Genomic DNA, 22,074 nt, shown 5'->3' with positions numbered 1-22,074 from the left:
CCCTTCTGCAGAAGGCTGAAGGGCCGCCCCATGGGCGGGCGCACCAGCACCCAGGGCCAGCCCGTCTGTTGAACATCTACGATCACTGAGCACTGTTACGAGTTGGGGTTTGGCAGTGCAGAGGTCAAGTCCTGGCTCTAGGGGCTGCTGTTTCTGTAAGTGAGAAGGACATTAAACACGGAACACATAACGAAGCAAGGTGATTTTAGAGTAGTTCCTCCAACAAAGGGAAAAAATGGGTTGCACAATAAGACGAGCTCAGGCAGGAGAGAAGAGCCAGCCGTGAGAAGATCTGGGGAAGGGCGCTCCAGACAGCAGAGAGAGCACGTGCAAAGGCCCTGGGAAGGGAACAAGCTTGGGGTGTTTGAAGAGTTGCCAGGAGGCAGTTGTGGCTGTGGGGCTGATAGGATAGGAGGTCAGAGAAGGCAATGGGGGACCAGATTGTATAGGGCCCTGTGGACCATGGCAGAGTGGATTTTGTCTTAGGTGCAGAGGAAGCCACTGGAAGGATTTTAAGTGAATGTGTTTGGGGCAGGGGGGTATGTAATCCAATTTATATTTTGGAAGGATCTTTCTCTGGTCATTTGAGGAGAAAGGGCTACAGGGAGTCAAGGGCAGAAGCAGGAGGCCACAGCGCTGGTCCTGGCAGGGGACAGAGGCAGCTTGGATTTCAGGTGGCACAGAGGTAGAGAGAAAGGGGTGGATTGGGAGTTTGCTTCAGAGGCAAAGCCAGCAGGACCTGGTGACGAAGCCAGTATAGGGATGAGGGTAGAGATGTTTCGCTGGGACCTGGGCTCCCTGTGACGAGGGGTGGTCTTTTCTGGGCCAGGGTGCAGTGTGGTTTGGGGGCCAGGTGGGGTTGCATATCAATGTCAGGAGCCCAGCCAGCGTTGCCAGTGTCAGATCTGAACAGGGTGAAACCACACGGGGCCAACCAGGGCCTGCTGGGCTGGGTCACAGGCCCCTGTCCTGGGAGAGAGTGAGCCACTGGCCAGCTGTCTCTGAGCTGGCACTTGGCCCTTTGATGTGGCCGGGGGCCATGCTGTTTCCTGGACTCGCTCCCCACGGGATGGTGCACCTGGCGCCAGGCACCACATACCTTTCTCACGCAGCCTGGCTTACAGCTCAGCTCCTTCGGGGACACGTGTGAACCTGACACCCAGCACTACCTCTCTGGTCTCTCAGGAATCAGGCCTCCTTTGCTGCTGGCTCCTACATGGAGCAGCACAGCCAAGCCAGTCCCTCGGGCTCTCCTGGGTCCAGCTGGAGGAACAGGTTGTCTCTCCAGGCTCCCGGCCGCCCGCCCAGCCTGGCTCACCTCCAAGTTTCCCTTCCAGCACCAATGGCTCCCCCCACCACTCCTCCCCCAAGCTCTCCAGAGCTGAGCTGAAGGAAGCAGTGCAGCCTGGGTAGCTGAATGAGCCAGGTCTAGAGCGTTTGAGGAATTTCCTGGCCCGGGGCAGGTCCTGTAGGGCTGGTTGAGAATAAGAATCCCCATATGGAGTTACCCCCTGCATCTGTGACCCCCTCCTGTGGGCTGCTGACATGAGGGCACAAGTTCAGTCTCTCCTAGGAGAGACGTGGAGACTCTGCAGCATGCAGGCCTCTGCTCCCACCTGCTGTGCCAATAGCAGGCATCACTAATCAATCTGAACACTCTCCCACCACACCCTGATGGGCCTTCGGAACCTCCTTTGGTCATCTGGGGGTGGCCCAAGGGATGACACCTGCCTGCCATTCTTGTCCCAGGAGCTGGAGGGTCCTGTCATTGACAGGTGGTGTCCCTGCCCAACTTCTCAGCCAGTTATCTCCTCCCCTGATGTATCCTCAGGAAGAGGTTCAAAGCTTAGGGCAGATTTCAGCAAAGCGTGAGAGACCAAGTGGGAGGACAGTGTGAAGACAGACCTGAGCCCTCAGCCCCAGCTGTGTCTACAGGTGCCCCCGGCCTGAGAATCGAGGGCTGATCATTGCTGCTTTTCCCACGGGCGAGGTGGTGTATTAACCAAGGTTAAAGCTGTGGTCTGCAGCCCCCCACCTGGGTTTGAAGCTCCCATCTGCCACTTGCTAGCGGGAGCTTTGACCAGGTGACTTAACCTCTCCGAGCCTCAGTTTTCCCATCTGTAAAATGGGGATAATCATAGTCAGTTCCTTGAAGAGTACTGTGAGGATAAATGAGTAAATACACTTAGATTAGTGTCAGCCCGCGGGAGGCCCTAGGAGAGCCATCTTACTCGTAGCCGCATGGGGTTCAAATCCTGACCTGGCCAAATATTTTCTGGTGACCTTAGATAAGTCCAGCGACATGTCTGCACCTCAGTGTCCCTTCTGCAAGGTGGGTCTCGCAGTAGTCTCTTTTGTGTGAGCTTGTTAGGAGGCTCGCAGAGGCCATACTGGTGTTGGCGTTGTGCCTGGCACTTAGTACGTGCTCAACAAGAGGCTGATGCTGTGATTATTGTTACCTGGAGCGTCTGGGCTCCTAGCCACCCCTGCTGCTGCGGCACTCACATGCACACATCACAGCAGGTAAAGCAGCTCTGTGTCACATTCAGGCCAGCAAACTTTTTCCCTAGAAGGCAAGACAGTAAATATTTTAGGCTTTGTGGGCCAGACTACTTAGCCCTGCAGAGACAATAAATAGATGCACAAATGTGACCACGCTCTAGTAAAAGTGTATTTACACAATCAGGCGACAAGCGGGCCCCCTGTTTTAGAAGTTTGTCCAGGGCCCCATGCTGGCCTGGCGCTGATTGAGTGCCCACGGGGGATCCAGGGCTGAGGGTCCTGTTCTAGTCCTCAGAGGCTCCCGGTGGTCTCAGGCAGCTGAGAGCCCCCAGTCCGCTCCCCGAGACACGCTCCCACACAGAACAGGACATCATGGGGGCACGGAGCGGCGCCTGGGTGGGCAGACTTGGGGGTTTCCTGGAAGAGGCTGTCACAGGCCTCTGTTACTGGTGGTTGGGACCCCCGCCCCTGCCCAAGGCCAGTGATGCAGGTGTGGGGACGGTCTAGTTTGAGCAGGGTCGGCTGGGGCCGTGGGGTTCCCCAGAGGCAGCCAAGCGTCCTGACCGCCCAGCCTTGTGCCCTCAGCAGAGAAGCCTGTGTTCTTCCCGGCCTTCGCGACTGACGGCCAGAAGCTGCCCACAGAGCCTCCTTGCTGGACGTCGGGCCTGCCCTTCCCTGTGCCCCCTCGTGAGGTGATCAAGGCCTCCCCACATGCCCCGGACCCCTCAGCCTTCTCCTATGCTCCACCCGGTGAGTAGCTCACCCAAGCCTGGGCTTCTCAGCTGCCACACTGAATCAGCCAATGCGCCATCGTTGGACACCAACTACGTGCACTGGCTCAATACTGCATGCGGGAGGATCTTAGAGTCTGACGGGACTTGGCAGAAGGGATGACCTGGTCAGTCAGTGGAGGGGAATGAGGGGACCTTTTGGGAAAACTGTAGTATTGGGATTGAAGCGACTGGCAGTAGGAAGCCCCAGGAAGTGCTTGAGCTAGTGAGGAGCAGGCTTAGGGGGAAGCTTTGTTTTCCACCATGGCTTAGAGCTAGAGAATGCGCGAGTGGAGAGAGAAGCCTTGGGAGGGGAGGAGGGACGCTGCTTTGGTTCACTGACACAGTGAGGCTGAGATTGAGAGCTGTTCTGGGTTCTCCAGTCCCGCTGGGCCTTGCCAGCAATAAAAGTGGCATAGCTGGGGGCTGATGCTGGCTATGACGTTGGCAAAGGCCATGCTATGCAAAGCTGACCCTGAAAGATGAGTGGGCCAAGGAAGCCAGGAGAAAGAAAAAGGCACACCCGGCAGAGGGAACAGCATGTGCAAAGGTCCAGAGGCAGGAAAGAGCAGGTGAAGCTCGAGACACTGAATCAGGCTGCCATGGCAGAAGCTTGGTGCCCAGTGAGCCTAGGGAGACCGCAGGGGCCAGGCCAGGTGAACCTAAAAGCTGTGTCAGGAGGTTAAGACTTTATCTTAGGGCAGGGGGGAGCCATCGAAGGTTACAGCAGTGGGGAGGTTGTGAAGCAGTAGACCTTTTAGAAAGATCTCTTTGGTTCCTGTGAGGGGAGGGGAATAAAGTGGAAATGGGGAGAACAGTAGGGAGTCCAGGTGGGAGCTGAGAGGGCTTAGACCAGGGTCTGGACAGTGCAGAGGGTGGAAGAAGGCTCTGATGGGGTGTTGGTGTCTGAACCCAGGACTCAGACTGCTAATGAAGACAGAGCCAGGAAGGCAGCAGAGGGACCTGTGAGGACAGGCACCTACTAGGCAGCACACGGGAGAGATGGGGAATGGCCTGGGGGTGTGGGGGGCAGTGTCTAGCAGGGGCAGGACCACTCCTTGGCCCCTTGATGGACAGACAGACATGTCCCCTACAGGTCACGCGCTGCCCCTGGGCCTGCATGACAGCGCCCGGCCCGTCTTGCCACGCCCCCCCACCATCTCCAACCCACCGCCCCTCATCTCCTCCACCAAGCACCCCAGCGTCCTCGAGAGGCAAATGGGCGCCATCTCCCAGGTGAGGGGCAGCCCCCAGGGGCAGCTGTGCAGCTGGCTGCCCAGAGTGCGGCTCTTCCTCTCTCTCGGGGGCTCCCATCTGTAAGGTGGGGCAGTGGGACCCATGAAGTCGGGAGGGGGCCAGGCCCTCAGAGGCCTGAATCAGCTCCATTCGTGGTAGTGCTGGAGCTGGAGTTGGCTGGAGCCTGCCCCAGGCACTCAGGACACAGCACCTTGTCCTGGGGAGCTCACTGTGGGGTAGTCAAGAGCACAGACTCTGGAGCAGACTGTGTGGTCTGGAACAAATCACTTAACCTCTCTGTGCCTTGGTTTCCCTCTCTGTAAAAGGGCTTAGGCACCTGGCCTGTGCTGAGCACTCAGTCCCTGGCTATCTGTCCTTTCAACTCCCTGACCTGCCCCTGCCATGAGGCACAGTCAGGACGAGGTGTTCACTTTGCCCCAGACCATTTCTGTGCACCATTTCCTTTAAACTGCACCAGATAGCAATGGTCCCTTCATAGGTGAGGTGACCAAGGCTCGGGAGAGGCAGTGACTTGCCCACGGTCACACAGCTGTGCAGTACGGTTAGGACTCTGACCTGTGCATCCTTGTGGGCCCTCATGAAAGGGGGCATCAGGTCTCTCTGACAGGGGCGTGTGGGAGCAGGAATGTGGGGCCCCCCTGACCCCACAACTCTGCCACTGCAGGGAATGTCAGTCCAGCTCCACGTCCCATACTCAGAGCATGCCAAGGCCCCGGTGGGCCCCATCACCATGGGGCTGCCACTTGCCATGGACCCCAAAAAACTGGGTAAGGAGCCTGGTCCACCCACCTGGATGGCCTGCATGTGGGGGGAGGGGCACTCCACATCCACTTACCGACCTGGGCTTTGGCCCTGGGGCCAGATGGGGTGGGAGAGATGTCCCTATGTCCCCGCCCCAGCGGCACATGGCTCACCCCTCTTGCTGGTCCTCAGCGCCCTTCAGCGGAGTGAAGCAGGAGCAGCTGTCCCCACGGGGCCAGGCTGGGCCACCAGAGAGCCTGGGGGTGCCTACAGCACAGGAAACATCTGTACTGAGAGGTAAGGGCCTGAAGTCCCCCGACAGGCCCTGGACTGCCCTTCTGCCCCTTGTCCCTAGTATCTGCCCACTGATGTTGGATGATTGAGGCAGGAATGGGTCCCTTTTCAAAACCTGCTGAGAAACATTATCTCTCAGAGGGTCCAGAAGCTCCTCTTCACAATTGTCTCCCTCACCATTTAGGGGATGGGTACCCTCTGGTTTGAGACACCGAGCGGGACTTGTGGGTCACGAGGAGCCCAATCAGGGTGGCTCTCGGGCCTGGGGCCTGGGGAGGGGCTACAGACACACAGTCCTTAAGCCCCCATGTCTCATGTCTTCCAGGGACAGCTCTGGGTTCAGTTCCAGGCGGAAGCATCACCAAAGGTATCCCCAGCACACGGGTGCCTTCGGAGAGCTCCATCACGTACCGCGGCTCCATTACCCACGTAGGTGTCTGGGGGGTGTCATGAAAGACCAGGGTGGAACTAGAACTGGGCCAACCCATCTTATTTCTCTTTGTCATCGCTGCTGCCTAGCACCAGCCACAGTAGACAGGGTGACAACCTGGGGGGCAGCAGTGCATTCTGAGAACATTCACCTGGTCTACATAGAATCAGCCACTTGGGGTGCTGAGCAGGACTCAAAACTCACTGCCCTCAAGGAGCTGTCTGTAGTGGAGGGAAGCAGGCCGAAATAAGTAGACAGGTAAACATTGAACGGGATGGTTTCGGGGTATCAAGTGCTTTGAAGTGAGCAAGACCCTATGACTGAGAATGCCTGGGACCAGGGAGGTCGCTTAGACAGGCAAGCGGGGAGACCCCTCCAGAAGGTGCCAGCCATGGCCAGAAGAAACGGAGAGTGTGAGCCATGCAGGGATCTCAGGGAACAGCCTCCTGGGCCCACAGAACAGCATGTGCAAAGGCCAAGAGGTGGGAAGGTCCCTGGCATGTGCAGCTAGTATGTGGTGGACTCAGTGTTTTGTGCCAGGTGTGTCTGGGCCTTAACCCCGTGCCAGAGAATGGAGATCCTGTGCACACCCACACACACTCACACATGCGCATGTTCCTGGTGGAACTTTGGGCAAGAGTGACGTGTTTTTGACCTGAGTGGCCTCAAATGACACTGTAGAGGAGGCCCTTCATGCTCCGTATTTCTGTGAAATCAGTAGGTTCTGAAATCCTGAGCTTTCAAAGGCAGCTTCATTGAGTGCAAAGAGCAAATGCTTGGGGCAAAAGTCAGGCTGAGGACACTGGGGTCCCAGCTCTGCCACACGCTCAGGCAGGGGACTGCCCCTACCTGACTCAGTTTCCTCTTTGGTGAAAACATTCCTAGCAGAGTCATTCTCCTGAAGTTGTAGGGATTAAAGGTCGACATTTGAAGTTCCTGGGCTTCCATCTGCCCCAGGTTTCCATGTGTCTGTGACCCAAGTCATCTCGGTCACGTGTGCCCCTTCTATCGTCTTTGGCAGAAGTATCTGCAGACTCACATCCTTGAAGCAGACATTAGGCAAATAGAAGTATCCATGTTCCTAGGAGTTTGTCCAGTGTATTATCCCAAGAGCAGGGGCCACCAGCCTTGCTGGATTTCTGTCCTCTGTTCATGCCACAGAAGATAGCACTTCTAAAATACTGTAACTTGAAAACATCAGATGCCTTCAGTTTCACCAGCGAGAGTCCCTTTCGATCATTTATCATGCATTTAGGAAGCCACTAATTTCCCCAGTACAAGCCCAGTTCCGACATGGACCATCTGAAGTTGTCCAAGATACAGAAACAGGTGCACTTGTGTCATCTGCCTCTGGAAGGGCCATTCCCTATAGGATGTCATGGACTGCACTACCCTGTGCTCTCCTGACAAGAGAGGTGGCTGCCCCAGAGCTGTCCCCTGGCCTGACACCCATTTGTACATATGATTTGTGCACAAGTATTCTAAAGTGTAACAGGGAGGTCCTAACTCAGAACGTTTGTTTTGAGCTTGGGGAGACTCATCTGAATTCGGGGCATCTTGTGTTTCCCCTCCTCACAGACCAGGATCTGGGATAAATGCCCAGGGGTTGCCAGGTGCTGCCCCTCCCCCACAGGGGATGTTCCTCAGCAGAGAAGATCCACCAGTGCAGGGCTTGGCACATAGTAGGACCCCACATCATTGAATCTGCTCCTGAAATCATAGAGAAGAGGACATCAGGATTTGGGAACACCTTATCTGTGCTGGGTGCCTTTGAGAATCATCGACGCAGAGTATCTCCATTTTGTAGATATGCAAACTGAGGCTCAGAGAGGTGAGGTGACTTGACAAATGTCACACAGCAACTTGGTGCTAAAGTTGTTGTTTGACACCCCATGGTCTGACTCTGGAGTCATATTGTAACCTTCCACACTGGTGTTCTTGGAAGTCACCCCAGGCAGGAGGCCACACCATGTGGCTCTCTGCTTGAACACATCCCCTAACAGGGCTTGCTCCCTCTAAGGCAATAGTTCTCAATTTGGGGTGAGGGGGTTGGCCCCCCAGGGGACATTAGGCAATGTCTAAGGACATTTACAATTGTCACAACTTGGGAGCAGGGGATTGGAGAAGCACATGCTACTGGCATCTAGCAGGTTGAGGCTAGGGATGCCACTAAATGTCCTACAGTGCCAGCAAAGAATGATACAGCTCAGATGCCAGTAGTGCCGAGGGTGAGAAACCCTGGGTTAGAGCTGACATTTCTGGTGTGCTGCCCATACCTGAGTCCTTGTCCTGGTTTTGGGAAACCAAAATGCACGACACGTGGTCATGGGCACAGCATAGCAGCCAAACTCCAGCACCTCTACCCGTGAGTGTTTATCACAGGAGGTGAAAGTAGCAGGAAAGTCAAGCCCATGCAGTAGCACAGTGGCTGGAACACAGACTCCAGGGCCAAGCTGCCTGGGTTCAAATCCCAGCTCTGCTTCCTAACCTCTCTGTGCCTCAATTTCCCCATCTGAAATAGGCATGAGAGTACCTAAATATTACCTGCCTTAGGGCAATTTCAAGGATTAAATGAGTTGATATGTAGAAAGTGCTCAGAGCAGTGTCTGTTATGTACTAAGCACTTGATAAGTGATACTTATTCTTAATATTTCTGATGTGTGGTGTTCTGCACGGTGGTCTGACTGGCCCTGCCTCCCTTTTGAGACAGCACATGTGTGTACACACGTGTGCATTGTATACACCAATACACATGTGCACACATGTGAGTGTGTGTGTGGATTTGGGTCATGAGAAGTCTCTGCCACAGCCCCCTGGGTGCTTACCCCTCTGCACCTGCAGGGCACTCCAGCTGATGTCCTGTACAAGGGCACCATCACCAGGATCATTGGCGAGGACAGTCCCAGCCGCCTGGACCGCAGCCGGGAAGATGGCCTGCCCAAGGGCCATGTCATCTATGAAGGCAAGAAGGGCCACGTCTTGTCCTACGAGGGTGAGTTGCTGAGTGTTTTGTTGTTAACAGCTGCGAGGCAGTGGCGTGGTGGGCAGAAGGTGGCCAAGCCCTCACCCCACTCTCCTTCCCATTCACAGAGATTTCTGATGCCCAGGAAAGAAACTTTTGGTGAGAGGATTAATGGGGGACCTGGGAGGAAAGTTGGTCATTCAGTCATTTGGTCTTGTGGGAGCTCATCATATGCCAGAGGCTGGGGGCACAGATGAAGTCCCCACCCTCAGGGAGCTCTCAGGGAATGGGAGGTTAATTCTGAGTTGTGGAAACCTGCCCACACAGCTCAGCTTGTCTGCTGAGCCACAGGCCTTGGTGCATCTGGAGTTGGTAAAAAGAGGAAGGTTCCGAAAAATGTAATGTGGGTTAAAGGGCAGCCAGATGCCTTTGGAAAACAGGCTGGGGGAGTTTGTGCCCCTCCTGTCAGCCTTGTGTGGTTGAGAACTAGGACAAAGGTTTTTATTCCCATTTTACAGGTGAGGAAACTGAGGTACAGCCCCATCCAGTGGCCCTTCTGTGTGGCCACCCTCCTGGACCCTCAAGAGAAAAGGAGGCCTAGGGTCAGGAGAGGAGGGTGTTTGGCCCATTGATGTGGCTTCACGGGGAGGCAGGACTGGGATATTAGGAAACACAATCTGACAGGTGGTAACCTCCCCGTCCCTGCAGGTGTGCAAGCCAGCAGCAGGTAAAGTTTGGCCTTAGCTGCCTCTCACCTCTGCCCAGTTCTTTATAATTTAGGAAACAAACTAGTGGCCAGCCTTGCTAGGAGTATAGCAGGGAAACTGAGGCCAGGTCAGAAGCCCAGACTCACACTGCCAGGCCTCCAGACCTACACTTCTGACAAACCCCAAGCTTTCTAATTATCTGTGATGGCCAGAGTGACCCTCCAGCCCCTGCTTATGCCCCAGGCCCCTGCTTCAGAGCCATCCGCCCTCCTCTGCCTTTCTGGGTTCGGGTTCTGGAAACAGGGAAGCCGGCCAGGAAGGAGCTAAGGGAAAGGAGTGCTGGGAAAGTGGATTTCCCGGCAGCCTTGGGCACCCAGGGGTGTGGCAATGAGAGCTGCTAATGACACCCTCATGTGGCTGGCAGCTGCCGGGCCCTAAATTGCCTCTCTTCCTGAGGGTATCTCTTTCTTCTGCAGCTATCTCCGCCTGTGTCTGGTAGCCCCCTCCCCAGTCCTGGGAACTGGAGGTGGTCCCCTGTGGCTTAGGCATGCACCTCTCTCTGCTGCTAAGTAAAGACTGTCCTGGGCACGGACCATCAGCTGCATTTTCGGCGCCAGCTCCATGCCTCAGTACCCCAGGGCTGAGTGTCCGGGGATGTGGCAAGGAGCCCTGGGAAGGGTTGGGGGGTGGCAATCAAGGGGCTATGTCAAGAGAGCACTGGGTGGAATCGCAGCCTGGGACCCCAGACCAGTTCTTGAGCCTTTACAGGACTTGAGCTTACTTTTTTTTTTTTTCTTAAAGATGACCCGTAAGGGGGTCTTAACCCTTGACTTGGTGTTGTCAGCACCACGTTCTCCCAAGTGAGCTAACCGGCCGTCCCTATATAGCGATTCGAACCCTTGGCCTTGGTGTTATCAGCACCGCACTCTCCCAAGTGAGCCATGGGCTGGCCCTCAGGACATGAGTTTATATCATCTTCAAAGTGAGTTTCAATCGGGGCTTTCAGATTCTCCTATGCTTCCTGGGGCTGGGAGCAAGGCAGGCAGTAGGGAGAGGGGAGGCCTGTGGCTCACCACTAGCTGGTTGTCAGCCAGACTTCCAATCTCTCCACTTTATCTGACATCTCCCAGTGTTTAAACAGAAACAGCAGTTCATTTGGAAAAATTTTAGAACAGCAACACAGGACCCACCCACCAGGTGAGCCTTTGCTTCTCAGGGCTGCCTCCCGTCTGCTCAGACACTTGGCCTGTCCAGGGAGCAGTGAGCTGGGGCCCTTTGGCCTGCCCCTGGCTTGGCAAGGCCACTTCCGTGGTAGGGACTCCTTCCCCCTTCCCCCTCCCCAGACACATACTACTCCCATGCAGACTTGTCACAGGGTGCATACACACTTGTTCATAAGTGTGCATGTTGGCAGGCTTCTGGGTGTGACCACACATACAAACATGCAAAGCTGTATAGCACCAGGCACACTCTGGTACATGCGTACATGGACTCGCTTTGTCCTCAGTGGTCAGGCACACGTGTGCAAACACACATCCACTCCCATACACAGACCCACCTTGATACACACGAATGGTTGTGCTTGCCCTGCATGATCAAGCTCTGCTGGTGCATCTGTGCCCATGTGCATGTGTGTGTGTACACATGTTCGTGTCACATGTGGGCGCCCAGGTGTGTGCACACAGGCTCACATCCTCGTGTGTGATGAGAGACACACACCTACTTGCCAACATGACAGCCTGGCAGGATTTGGGGTACAGGGGCAGGCAGCTTGTCCTGTCCATCCCATCTGTTATAAATTCCCCAGGAAAGCTCAGAGGCTGATTGCCAAGGTCCTGCTGGCCGGCCCCAGGCTGGACCACAGGCTATGGATCCCCTTGGGAAGCCTCATGCCAGCTGGCTCTAAGCCACACAATCTGCAGGGCCTCGTGGCCCCTGCCTGCTGGCACCTACCAGTCCACTGGTCCTCAGCCCAGTCCACACGGTCCCATGGCTGGCCCCTCACCCTGCGTGGTGTCTGGTTTCCAGGCAGCATGTCTGTGTCCCAGTGCTCCAAGGAGGACGGCAGGAGCAGCTCAGGACCCACCCATGAGACGGCTGCCCCCAAGCGCACCTATGACATGATGGAGGGCCGTGTCAGCAGGGCCATCTCCTCAGCCAGCATTGAAGGTGGGGGCCTCACACCTGCCCCGGGGGGCTTCCCAGCAGTGGAGAGAGCATTCATCTCAGTGTCCGATGAGGGAGAGGGTGGGATGGTTGGCCATATATTACAGGTGGGGAAACTGAGGCTGGGTTTTCTGAGGTTCAACCTGGAGACAGATCAGGACTCAGGAAATGTGACACTGGCCTGCTAGGTCCTATTCCACCACTGTCTTCATGGGGATTCCTGTTAGGGGCTGTAGAACCTGTCACTGCCTAGTGCTGGCTCTGGGACCCATGTTATGAAACCTTGCTCTCTCTCCCCCAGGTCTCATGGGCCGTGCCATTCCACCTGAGCGACACAGCCCCCACCATCTCAAAGAGCAGCACCATGTCCGTGGCTCCATCACACAAGGTACGTCCCCCCACCACGGTCCCAGCCACTGGGCTCCCTCAGGGGGTGTACAGTCAAGTGGATAAGGGCGGGGAGAGACCCCCTCAGAGTGCCCTGGGAACTCAGGAGAGCCATGTGGAAAGGCACGTAACATGGGTGTATGTGACGGGGACGCATGCTGATGGAATTATGGAGCAAGGGTAGTTCTTATTTATTTGAAAACAAAAAGAGAAAGCAAATACTGCCCATTGGCGCCCTGCTTTGTAGGTGGCACTTACGGAGCAACTGCTGCATGCTCAGCACTAGTCCAGGTACAACTCGTGTTATTTCATGGTGCAGGCTTGGTGAAGAAGATACAGTGGGTAGGAGGCTCAGAGAGGTCAGATGACTCACTCAAGTTCTGGTGGACAGTCAGTGGCAGGGCCAGTCCCTGTGAGCACAGTTTTGTGCCTTTTATCAGCATTATTTTGTTCCATGTTTATGACTTGGCGAGATGGTTTTATTTAATATTCTCCTTTTATATATGAAGAAACTGAGGCTCAGAAATGTCAAGTCACATGCTCAAGGTCACACAGCAAGGGAGGATTTGAACTCAGGCAGTCCAGCTCCAGAACTGCGGGTGTGGAGGAACCAGTTGGGGGTGATGAGGCGGGTCAGTTGCTGAGGGTCATCCACCCTGCAGGGATCCCGCGGTCCTACGTGGAGGCTCAGGAGGACTATCTGCGTCGGGAGGCCAAGCTCCTGAAGCGCGAGGGCACGCCACCCCCACCCCCGCCACCCCCACGGGACCTGGCTGAGGCCTACAAGACCCGGCCCTTGGAAGCCCTGGGCCCCCTGAAGCTGAAGCCAGCCCACGAGGGCCTGGTGGCAACAGTGAAGGAGGCAGGCCGCTCGATCCACGAGATCCCCCGCGAGGAGCTGCGGCGCACACCCGAGCTGCCCCTGACCCCACGGCCACTCAAGGAGGGCTCCATCACACAGGTTTGGAACGAGATTGGGGCAGGGTGGCGGGGGCTGTTAGGCGCTGTTCTCCAAGGGGGGAAACCCACAGTCCTTGAGCAAATTACCCGTGTTCACCCAGCTGCTGGTTACTGGGCATTTGTCACATATGTTTCAGGGTCCTGGGCTTTAGGTCCATGACCTCATTTAATTGTATTTACAGCCCTATGTGGTTTGTATACATTATCTCTATTCTTCAGGTAGAGAAACTGAGGCCCAGAGAGGCCAAGCAGCTTGCCCAAGGCCACGGAACTGAACATAGTAATAAGTGACCACCATTGATTGAATCCTTGCTATGAGCCAGGCACTGCCTTAGGACTTTGCATACATGACTTATTTAGCCCTCACAGCACTCTGAACTTATCTTACTGTCCCCATTTTATTGGTGAGTAAACTGAGGTTCAGAGAGGTTAAGCAACTCTCTCAGGATCATGTAGCATGTAATGGTAGCTGTGAAATCCAAATCCAGGTGTTGCTAAATCTGCAACATCTTTGCTTCTCAGTGTCTACTCCCACCAGCAGGTTGCACCCTACGAGGTCCCAGCCCCCCAAGAGGCCCCAGCCCAGTAGGGGAAGATCTGCTCCAATGGTGTGAGGAGCTGGTCAGTGGAAACCCCCTGAGGGCTACTGTCCTTTCACGTGGTCAGAAGTTCCCTGATATGAAGGAGGAAGGACAGTGGGAACCACATCAGGGGCCTCCCCAGAAGCTGTGAGGCTGTGAGGCAGGACTAGGGAGGGCATCCTGGGAGGGGGAGGTCGCAGCTCTGGTAAAGGCATGAAAGTGCCCAGAAGCAGAAGGAAGGTCACTGAATGCTGGGAGGAGTTCAGCTTTCTGCCTCCCAGCATTTGTGGAGCCATTGGCAAGAATCTGCCATGGTCCAAGTAGGGAGCCATCTAATTCTAGAATATTCTTTTTAAAAATTAGGGCATTTCCTCTTCTTTGAAGGTAATTAAAACATTCCTGAGTAAATAGAGTTCTGTTGCTTGCACAGACCTAGGGCTTCACTGTATCCAGTGTTCCCGAGCCTGCTCAAGTGGGGTGGGGGGTCTTCACCCAGGTGGCCTGGCTGCTCTGTTCACAGGCAAGACCTTCTCATTTAAGCAGCCACCCTTTCTGGCCAGAGAGGAAACATAAACCTCAGCCCTGACCTCCATATCCCAAGGCTGTAGCCTCAGGATGGGTGGAACCAATTTTGGCTGCTGAATTTCCAAGCTTGGCATTGGGTGGGCCATGGAGGGTCCCAGACTGAACAGAGGCAGGTTTTTGCCCACATGGGAATGTTTGGCCTCTTTCCAGTAAATTCCAGGGGCAAACAGATGGTCCACTGCTTGCTGCAGGGAGAGCCGGCCACTGAACTTTCTGCTCCTTTCTGCAGCCCTCCAGGTAGCTCTGGGGGCAGAGCAGCGAGTAACCAGTGTGCCCATTTCAGTTTCCAAAGCGCTCTGTACCCCTGCCCTTCACAGCCTGATGTGTCACTCCTGTTTTATAGATGAGAAACAGGTTCAGGGAAGGTATGCAGCTGGTCTAGGCTCATGGCTTACAGCCGAGGCTGGTGCTCACACCCCCTCTCCCCCAGGGTACCCCACTCAAGTATGACAGCGGCACGTCCTCTGCTGGCTCCAAGAAGCACGACGTGCGCTCCATCATCGGCAGCCCCGGCCGCCCCTTCCCGCCTGTGCACCCACTGGACGTGATGGCAGATACCCGGGCGCTGGAGCGTGCCTGCTACGAGGAAAGCCTGAAGAGCCGGCCAGGGGCTGTTAGCAGCTCAGGGGGCTCCATCACCCGTGGGGCCCCAGTCATCGTGCCTGAGCTGGGCAAGCCACGGCAAAGCCCACTGACCTACGAGGACCATGGGGCACCCTTCGCTGGCCACCTGCCACGTGGCTCGCCCGTGACCACGCGGGAGCCCACACCACGCCTGCAAGAGGGTGAGTGGGGTGTGGGGGGTGGGCTCGCTGTCTCAGAAAACTGCCTCACTGTCCACCATTAGCTGAGGTCAGAAACCGGGGGCATCCTGACGCCATCCCTCTCCACCACGTCCAGTCCGTCTGTCAGACCTGTGGGCTCTGCCTCCGAATCACATTCAGGGTTTTCTCTAACTCCTTGCCACCTCCCAGATCATCACGATTCCTCACCTGCTTCCCAACCCCACTCTGGTCCTGCTGTGATCTGCTCTATGGCCAGAATAGTTTTTTTTTTAATGTAAATCAAATTATTTCACTCTCCTGCTTACATTCCTTCTAACAACGTCACGCTGCACTTAGAAAAATATCAAATTTTTTCACCATGGCCTTGGGGAGCCTGCGTGATCGGTCCCCGCCCATCTCATGTGCCGCCACATTCCTTCATCTCGGAGACTCAGCCGCAGGGGACTCCTTTCCTTCTGTTCCTCCACCCTGCCCAGCTTGTTCTTTGCCTGAGGCCTTTGCAGGTGCTGTGCCTGCTGCCTGAAATGCCCCTCACCTTTCAGATCTTAACTGGTTTCTTTTCCTCCTTCAGGTCTCTGTTCAAATGTCACATCCTCTGGGGGACAGAGGGGAGCTTCTTATGACCAAAACCCCCTCTTCCAATTTTGGTCACATTCTACAACATTTAAAAAATTTTTTCAAAGCATTTATCACTCTGAAATTCTTATTTGTTTACCAGTTTATCATCTGTCTCCCACATTCAATGTCAGCTCCATGGGGACCAGGATTTTTGTCTGTTTTGTTTACTGGGGTAACCCTAGTTCTCAGATCAGTGCTTGGCACAGAGGAGAGGCTGCATAAATGTTTTTCGATTGACTTGAATGAATGAACAAGTGAATAAATGAAAGAATAACTTTAAAAAAAAAGAACTAAATACATAAGCAAGTTAGTAAATGAAAGAGAAAAAGAACTAAGAGGCAAAGGAAGAAATGAGTGAGTGAATGGGTAGACTGGTCCTTGGGACCCCAGGAACCCTACCCCAAATGGCTTCCCATGAACACTAGCCCAGTGACCCTACATTGGAGGCTAGGCTGGTGGTGGCACAGAAGTCCAATGCCATCCTATTGGCCCATTCCCACAGGCAGCCTCTCATCCAGCAAGGCGTCCCAGGATCGAAAGCTGACGTCGACACCCCGTGAGATCGCCAAGTCCCCACATAGCGCTGTGCCTGAGCACCACCCCCACCCCATCTCACCCTATGAGCACCTGCTTCGGGGTGTGAGTGGTGTGGACCTGTACCGTGGCCACATCCCACTGGCCTTCGACCCCACTTCTATACCCCGCGGGATCCCTCTGGATGCAGGTGAACCCCGCAGCAATGGGGAAATGGTACACAACTTGAGGACCCCATCAGTTTCAGCCCAGGGATACCAAAGCCTAAAGATTGGGAGGCCCAACAACACCATCATAACCAGTTTAGTAGTCTGAGGGACATACTGAGTTAAACGTTTTTCAGTGTTTTTATTTTTTCCTGCAGGACTTATCAGTACCTTTACTATTGCAAATGTATCAAATGAGGGCTTGAGTATGTGCATTTCCCGAACAGACATGATCTGAAAGTCTCCTTTTTAAAAGGATGCATCCCTTAGGTATATTAGTGATCTGCAAAAAAACATCAGTAGAAGGCACCCCCATGTGATTTGGGAAGCAAATGTTTTTCTACTCTTGGGCCCTCAGTTCTGTTTTGTGGCAAGTGCTTTGGAGACCCACGCACATAAGGGGGAGAGGCTGTCACAGTGCAGCATTAAGGCAGCGTAGTTGAGCACCGATGAGGCGCATTGAGGCAGGTGGGGCAATACTCTCTGGCCAAGGCACAGGCAGCCTAATCCCCGCTTCCTTCTTCCAGCAGCTGCTGCCTATTACCTGCCCCGGCACCTGGCTCCCAATCCCACTTACCCGCACCTGTACCCACCTTACCTCATCCGTGGCTACCCTGATACGGCGGCTCTGGAGAACCGCCAGACCATCATCAATGACTACATCACCTCGCAGCAGATGCACCATAACGCAGCCACCGCCATGGCCCAGCGAGCTGACATGCTGAGGGGCCTCTCTCCCCGGGAGTCCTCGCTGGCGCTCAACTACGCCGCTGGCCCGCGAGGTGTGTGGGGCGGGGCACATCCAGGCAGATGGGTGGGCAGACCACCTCCATGCAGTTTGGGCTCGTTTTTTGTTCACCCTGGCTCACTCAAGTGTACGGAGAATGCATGCGTGCCCGTTGGGCCTTTGTGTCCCTGCTGAGGTAGCCCAAATCGGTCCCCTTATGGGGTTGTGGGAGCACCTTAGACAGCACACACAACTTGGCTGGGTGGTTTGGGACTGTGTGTGCCATGAGTGTGCATTTGCGTGTGTGCTGTGGGCATCAGCTTGCCTCTGGTTGTGTGCCTGGCGTGTGCCTCCTCAATGCACACACAGTGGGCATGCAGGTGCCTTTGTGCACTTTTGGTACATGGGTCCTTGGGAGTTTAAAAAAGTCAAAGCACGAGGCTGTTTGAATTTTGATTCGCTTGACTTGTAAACTGCCTGTTGCTACTTTGTACATGAGTTTTCAAGGAGAGTATTCCAGAAACACTCTGGAATGACCAAGTACTAGTTAGGGTCCACTTGGAAAAGCCAGGTCACATGAGGTGTTTCAAGCAGTGAGGATTGGGTCCAGGGAACCAAGTGTGTAGGCGTCAGAGGCTGAAAGAGCGGAAAGGGCAGCCGAGGTGCTGCAGGGGTGCCAGCTGCGGGGCCAGCCCTGTAGGGCTGGGGAGCAGGGAGGGGTGGGACTGCAAGAATCTGGACATTTAGAACAGGGGTCCTGCGGCTGGTGCATGGGGCTTGCGGCCCAGCCAGCAGCAGCCTGGCCTCTTTCCACCCCGCAGCTACTACCCACAGCCCCACTTCCTCCCACAGGCATCATTGACCTGTCCCAAGTGCCACACCTGCCTGTGCTGGTGCCGCCAACACCAGGCACACCAGCCACCACCATGGACCGCCTCGCCTACCTCCCCACGGCACCCCAGCCCTTCAGTAGCCGCCACAGCACCTCCCCACTATCCCCAGGTAACGCCACAACCCATCCTGGGTTGGGGCCCTGGCATCCGAGGAAGGGGCTAAAGCATTGGCAAGCAGATACCTCAGTCTCTGTGTTCCACCCCAGAAGATGAGTCCATGCCCTTCCTGGCCCCAGGGGCTGAATCTCTGACCTTTTGGTTTCCCAGGAGGTCCCACTCACTTGACAAAACCGACCACCACGTCCTCATCTGAGAGGGAGCGGGAACGAGACCGAGATCGGGAGCGGGAACGGGAGCGTGAGAAGTCCATCCTCACATCCTCCACGACAGTGGAGCATGCACCCATCTGGAGACCTGGTAGGCCTCAGAGACCCCTGCCCCAAGCCCCGGGGGTCCTGGCGGGCCATGTGAGGCCTGCCCCCTTCTGACACCACAGCCTGTTGCCAGGTACGGAGCAGAGCAGCGGTGGTGGCAGTAGCAGCGGGGTAGGGGGCAGCAGCAGCCGCCCTGCCTCCCACTCCCATGCCCACCAGCACTCGCCCATCTCCCCCCGGACCCAGGACGCACTCCAGCAGAGACCCAGTGTGCTGCACAACACAGGCATGAAGGGCATCATCACCTCCGTGGAGCCCAGCACGCCCACAGTCCTGAGGTGGGCCAGGTTGGCACAAGGGAGGGGACCTGTGGGTGGTTGGGTGGGTAGGTGGGTGGGTGCACAAATGGACTGATGGGTTGGAAGATAGAAAAGAAGGTTGATGATGGGTGGGTAACTAAGTAGATAGGTGGGCGGGTAAATGGTTAGGAGGAAGGTGGGTGGCTGAATAGATGATGGGTGGGTAAATAGAGGAATGAGTAGAGGAGAGGATGGATGGATGGGTGAGTAGATGGGAGGTGGGTGGATAGGGAGATGGATGGGTAAGTAGACAGATGAATGGATGGGTGGGTAGATGAATAGATTATGAGTGAGTAGGTAGATGGAGGACAGGTGGGTAGGTGGATGTGTGGATGGTAGGGTTAGATGAATGGGTGGGTGTGTGGGTGGATGGGTGGGTGATTGGATTAGATGAATGGGTAGGTGGGTAAATGGATGGATGGGTTGTAGGTTAGGTGAATGTGTAGGTGGGTAGGTGGATGGTTGGGTGATTGCGTTGAATGAATGGGTATGTGGGTAGGTGGATGGATGGGTGGTGGGGTTAGATAGGCAAGTAGGTGGGTGGATGGGTGGTGGGGTTAGATAGTTGGGTAGGTGGGTGGATGGGTGGTGGGGTTAGATGAATGGGTAGGTGGGAGGATGAGTGGTGGGGTTAGATAGGCAAGTAGGTGGGTGGATGGGTGGTGGGGTTAGATAGGCAAGTAGGTGGGTGGATGGGTGGTGGGGTTAGATAGGCAAGTAGGTGGGTGGATGGGTGGTGGGGTTAGATAGGCAAGTAGGTGGGTGGATGGGTGGTGGGGTTAGATAGGCAAGTAGGTGGGTGGATGGGTAGATAGTTGGGTAGGTGGGTGGGTGGGTGGTGGGGTTAGATAGTTGGGTAGGTGGGTGGATGGGTGGTGGGGTTAGATAGGCAAGTAGGTGGGTGGGTGGGTGGTGGGGTTAGATAGGCAAGTAGGTGGGTGGATGGGTGGTAGGGTTAGGTAGGCAAGTAGGTGGGTGGATGGGTGGTGGGGATAAATAGGTAGGTGGATGAGTGGAGTAGCTGGGTGGATAGATAATTGTGGGTGACTGAATGAATGAAGGCTCAGGTGGGTAGATGGTGGGTTGAGTGATTGGGTGGATGAGTAGGTGGGTAGGTTGTTTGATTTAAGGATAGAGTCTGTGGGGAGGGAGATACTGAGGACTGTGAGGAGAGATTTGCTGGGCCTCCCTGAATTCAGCAAGACCCACAGGGAGGAGACGGTACCCTCTTGCCTGGACAAAGTTACAGAGGTTTGCTAAGATGGGATAGGCTCCGCAGGTCCCTGTGTGCTCCCAGAGTCCCCTCTGGTGACACACACCCCAAGGACAATGGGCAGAGCTACTTCAATGTGGGGAGGGGGACTTTCCCAATACCCTCCTTAACCCAAGACCTACTGGGAAGCAACTTATTCTTCCCAAGTGAACTTTCCATTCGTAAAGTATCCCCCCATTTGGCTATTTTTTGGCTCTGTGGCCAGGGTGGCAGAGCTGGGCTCCATCCTCCAGTGTGCGTAGCTCTGGTAATGGGCTTTCTTGCTCTTCTCTGAGTGCCCACCCTGGCTGTTCCAGCTCTTCACGTCGCTCATTTATTTCCTCATGTGTTAACACGTTTATCGTTTGTCTTCCCAACTAGAAGGTAAGGTGCTTTCATCTGTTCTGCCCACTGCTATATTCCCAGTGGCTAGATAGCGCCTGGCACCTAGTAGGTGCTCAGTACAAAGTTTTGAAATGATGCGATGAGTGAATGAATGAACAAGTGGGTAGGGAAAAGTGTCACAGAGAGTCTTGCAGGTCACAGTCAGGAGGCCAAATTTACTCTGGGAGCAGTAGGGAGTGTGGTCATTATTTCAGGGCTGTGGGGACTCATCATGGGTGTTGGAGTGAGGGAGTGGCTCCTACAGCTGCCTGACCCCCTTTCTCTTGTCCCCCAGGTCCACCTCCACCTCCTCCCCTGTCCGCCCGGCTGCCACATTCCCACCCGCCACCCACTGCGCACTGGGCAGCACCCTCGATGGGGTCTACCCTACCCTCATGGAGCCCATCTTGCTACCCAAGGAGGCCTCTCGGGTCGCCCGGCCTGAGCGGCCCCGTGCAGACACCAGCCATGCTTTCCTCACCAAGCCCCCAGCCCGCTCCGGGCTGGAGCCCGCCTCCTCCCCCGGCAAGGGCTCCGAGCCCCGGCCCCTAGCGCCCACCGGCTCCACCCACGCGGCCATCGCCCGCACCCCAGCGAAGAGCCTCGCACCCCATCACACCAGCCCGGACCAACCGGCACCGCCCACCTCGGCCTCGGATCCACACCGGGAAAAGACTCAAAGTAAACCCTTTTCCATCCAGGAATTGGAACTCCGTTCTCTGGGTAAGACCACCCTGACAGCGGCCACCTTCATAGACGCGATAATCATGCGTCAAATTGCTCACGATAAGGGGCCGCGAGAAGGAGGTTCGCTGGCCAACGACTCCCCTCGCGATGGTAAGACTTCCGGCCCTGCCGCCCACCCACCCCATCTGTGGCCTACAAATATTTTCAGATCTCTGCTTTTTATTTTTTCCCCCCATTTTTCTTTGTTGGTTTTGGTATTTTGTTTTTGAACCCGTCCTCGTCGATTTGCACGCTCTGATGATTCCTCAAGCTGCCGTCCACCCCCGACTTGAGGGCACCTCATCATTTGCACATTGTTTTGTCATAATTTTTTTTTGAATTTTCACTTTTTTCCTTTAATGAATGGATCTGTGATTTTGACTTCGACCACGCCTCCCATCTCTCCCCTTCGCGCCTTTGTCTGGGGAGCAGGGAGCGGGCTGCAGAGGGCTTTGGGCTGATGGTTTTTGCCCGCTGCTGTGTGTAGATTGAGTTTGGTTTGGAGGAAACTGAGGCAGGTGGTGCAGGGAGAAGATGGGGAGAGGAGAGGGTGCCCACACTGTCAGCAAGAGCTGGGAACCCCGACTCCTGCATCCTGCTCTGGTGGTGAGGGAGTCTTAGGCGTGCCCTGTCCCCAGCCCCCCTGGAGAAAAGGGTGTCTCCTGTGTCCAGCCTCTGACCTCAGCCCCAGCTCGCAGGTCCACTTTGAAGGAAGGGGGAGTGCCGGGGCTGTGGCCCAGGCGGGGCTTCCCCCAACTCCCTTACCTGCTGCCTCTCACCCACATCTGCCTTCATCAGGAACTCGCCACTCGTCCCCATCGCACTCTCATCTCTCTCCCCCCAGCACGCCCCCCCCCCCCAGTTTTATCTCTGT

General features: G+C 55.5%; 1 protein-coding gene across 3 annotated transcripts in view; it reads left to right on the top strand.

The window, feature by feature from the left end:
- NCOR2 (nuclear receptor corepressor 2) overlaps positions 1-22,074 on the top strand; it is a 161,922-nt gene that overhangs the window by 128,588 nt on the left and 11,260 nt on the right. For 2 of the 3 annotated variants that reach the window (XM_008585917.1, XM_008585915.1), the window contains 16 exons: positions 3,088-3,252; positions 4,369-4,508; positions 5,194-5,296; positions 5,463-5,567; positions 5,890-5,993; positions 8,836-8,986; positions 11,692-11,832; positions 12,131-12,217; positions 12,879-13,177; positions 14,773-15,127; positions 16,248-16,469; positions 17,016-17,267; positions 18,065-18,214; positions 18,373-18,522; positions 18,613-18,817; positions 20,770-21,197. In XM_008585917.1, coding sequence (XP_008584139.1) covers positions 3,088-3,252; positions 4,369-4,508; positions 5,194-5,296; positions 5,463-5,567; positions 5,890-5,993; positions 8,836-8,986; positions 11,692-11,832; positions 12,131-12,217; positions 12,879-13,177; positions 14,773-15,127; positions 16,248-16,469; positions 17,016-17,267; positions 18,065-18,214; positions 18,373-18,522; positions 18,613-18,817; positions 20,770-21,197 — 3,057 coding nt within the window. The remainder of the gene's footprint in view (positions 1-3,087; positions 3,253-4,368; positions 4,509-5,193; positions 5,297-5,462; positions 5,568-5,889; positions 5,994-8,835; positions 8,987-11,691; positions 11,833-12,130; positions 12,218-12,878; positions 13,178-14,772; positions 15,128-16,247; positions 16,470-17,015; positions 17,268-18,064; positions 18,215-18,372; positions 18,523-18,612; positions 18,818-20,769; positions 21,198-22,074) is intronic. The other variant, XM_008585916.1, reaches the window with a different exon arrangement.

Source organism: Galeopterus variegatus, unplaced genomic scaffold (genome assembly GCF_000696425.1).
Source record: "Galeopterus variegatus unplaced genomic scaffold, G_variegatus-3.0.2 Scaffold3754, whole genome shotgun sequence".
NCBI lineage: Eukaryota > Metazoa > Chordata > Mammalia > Dermoptera > Cynocephalidae > Galeopterus > Galeopterus variegatus.
Note: the sequence above shows the minus strand (reverse complement) of the source record. Positions and strands in the feature narration are given on the sequence as shown.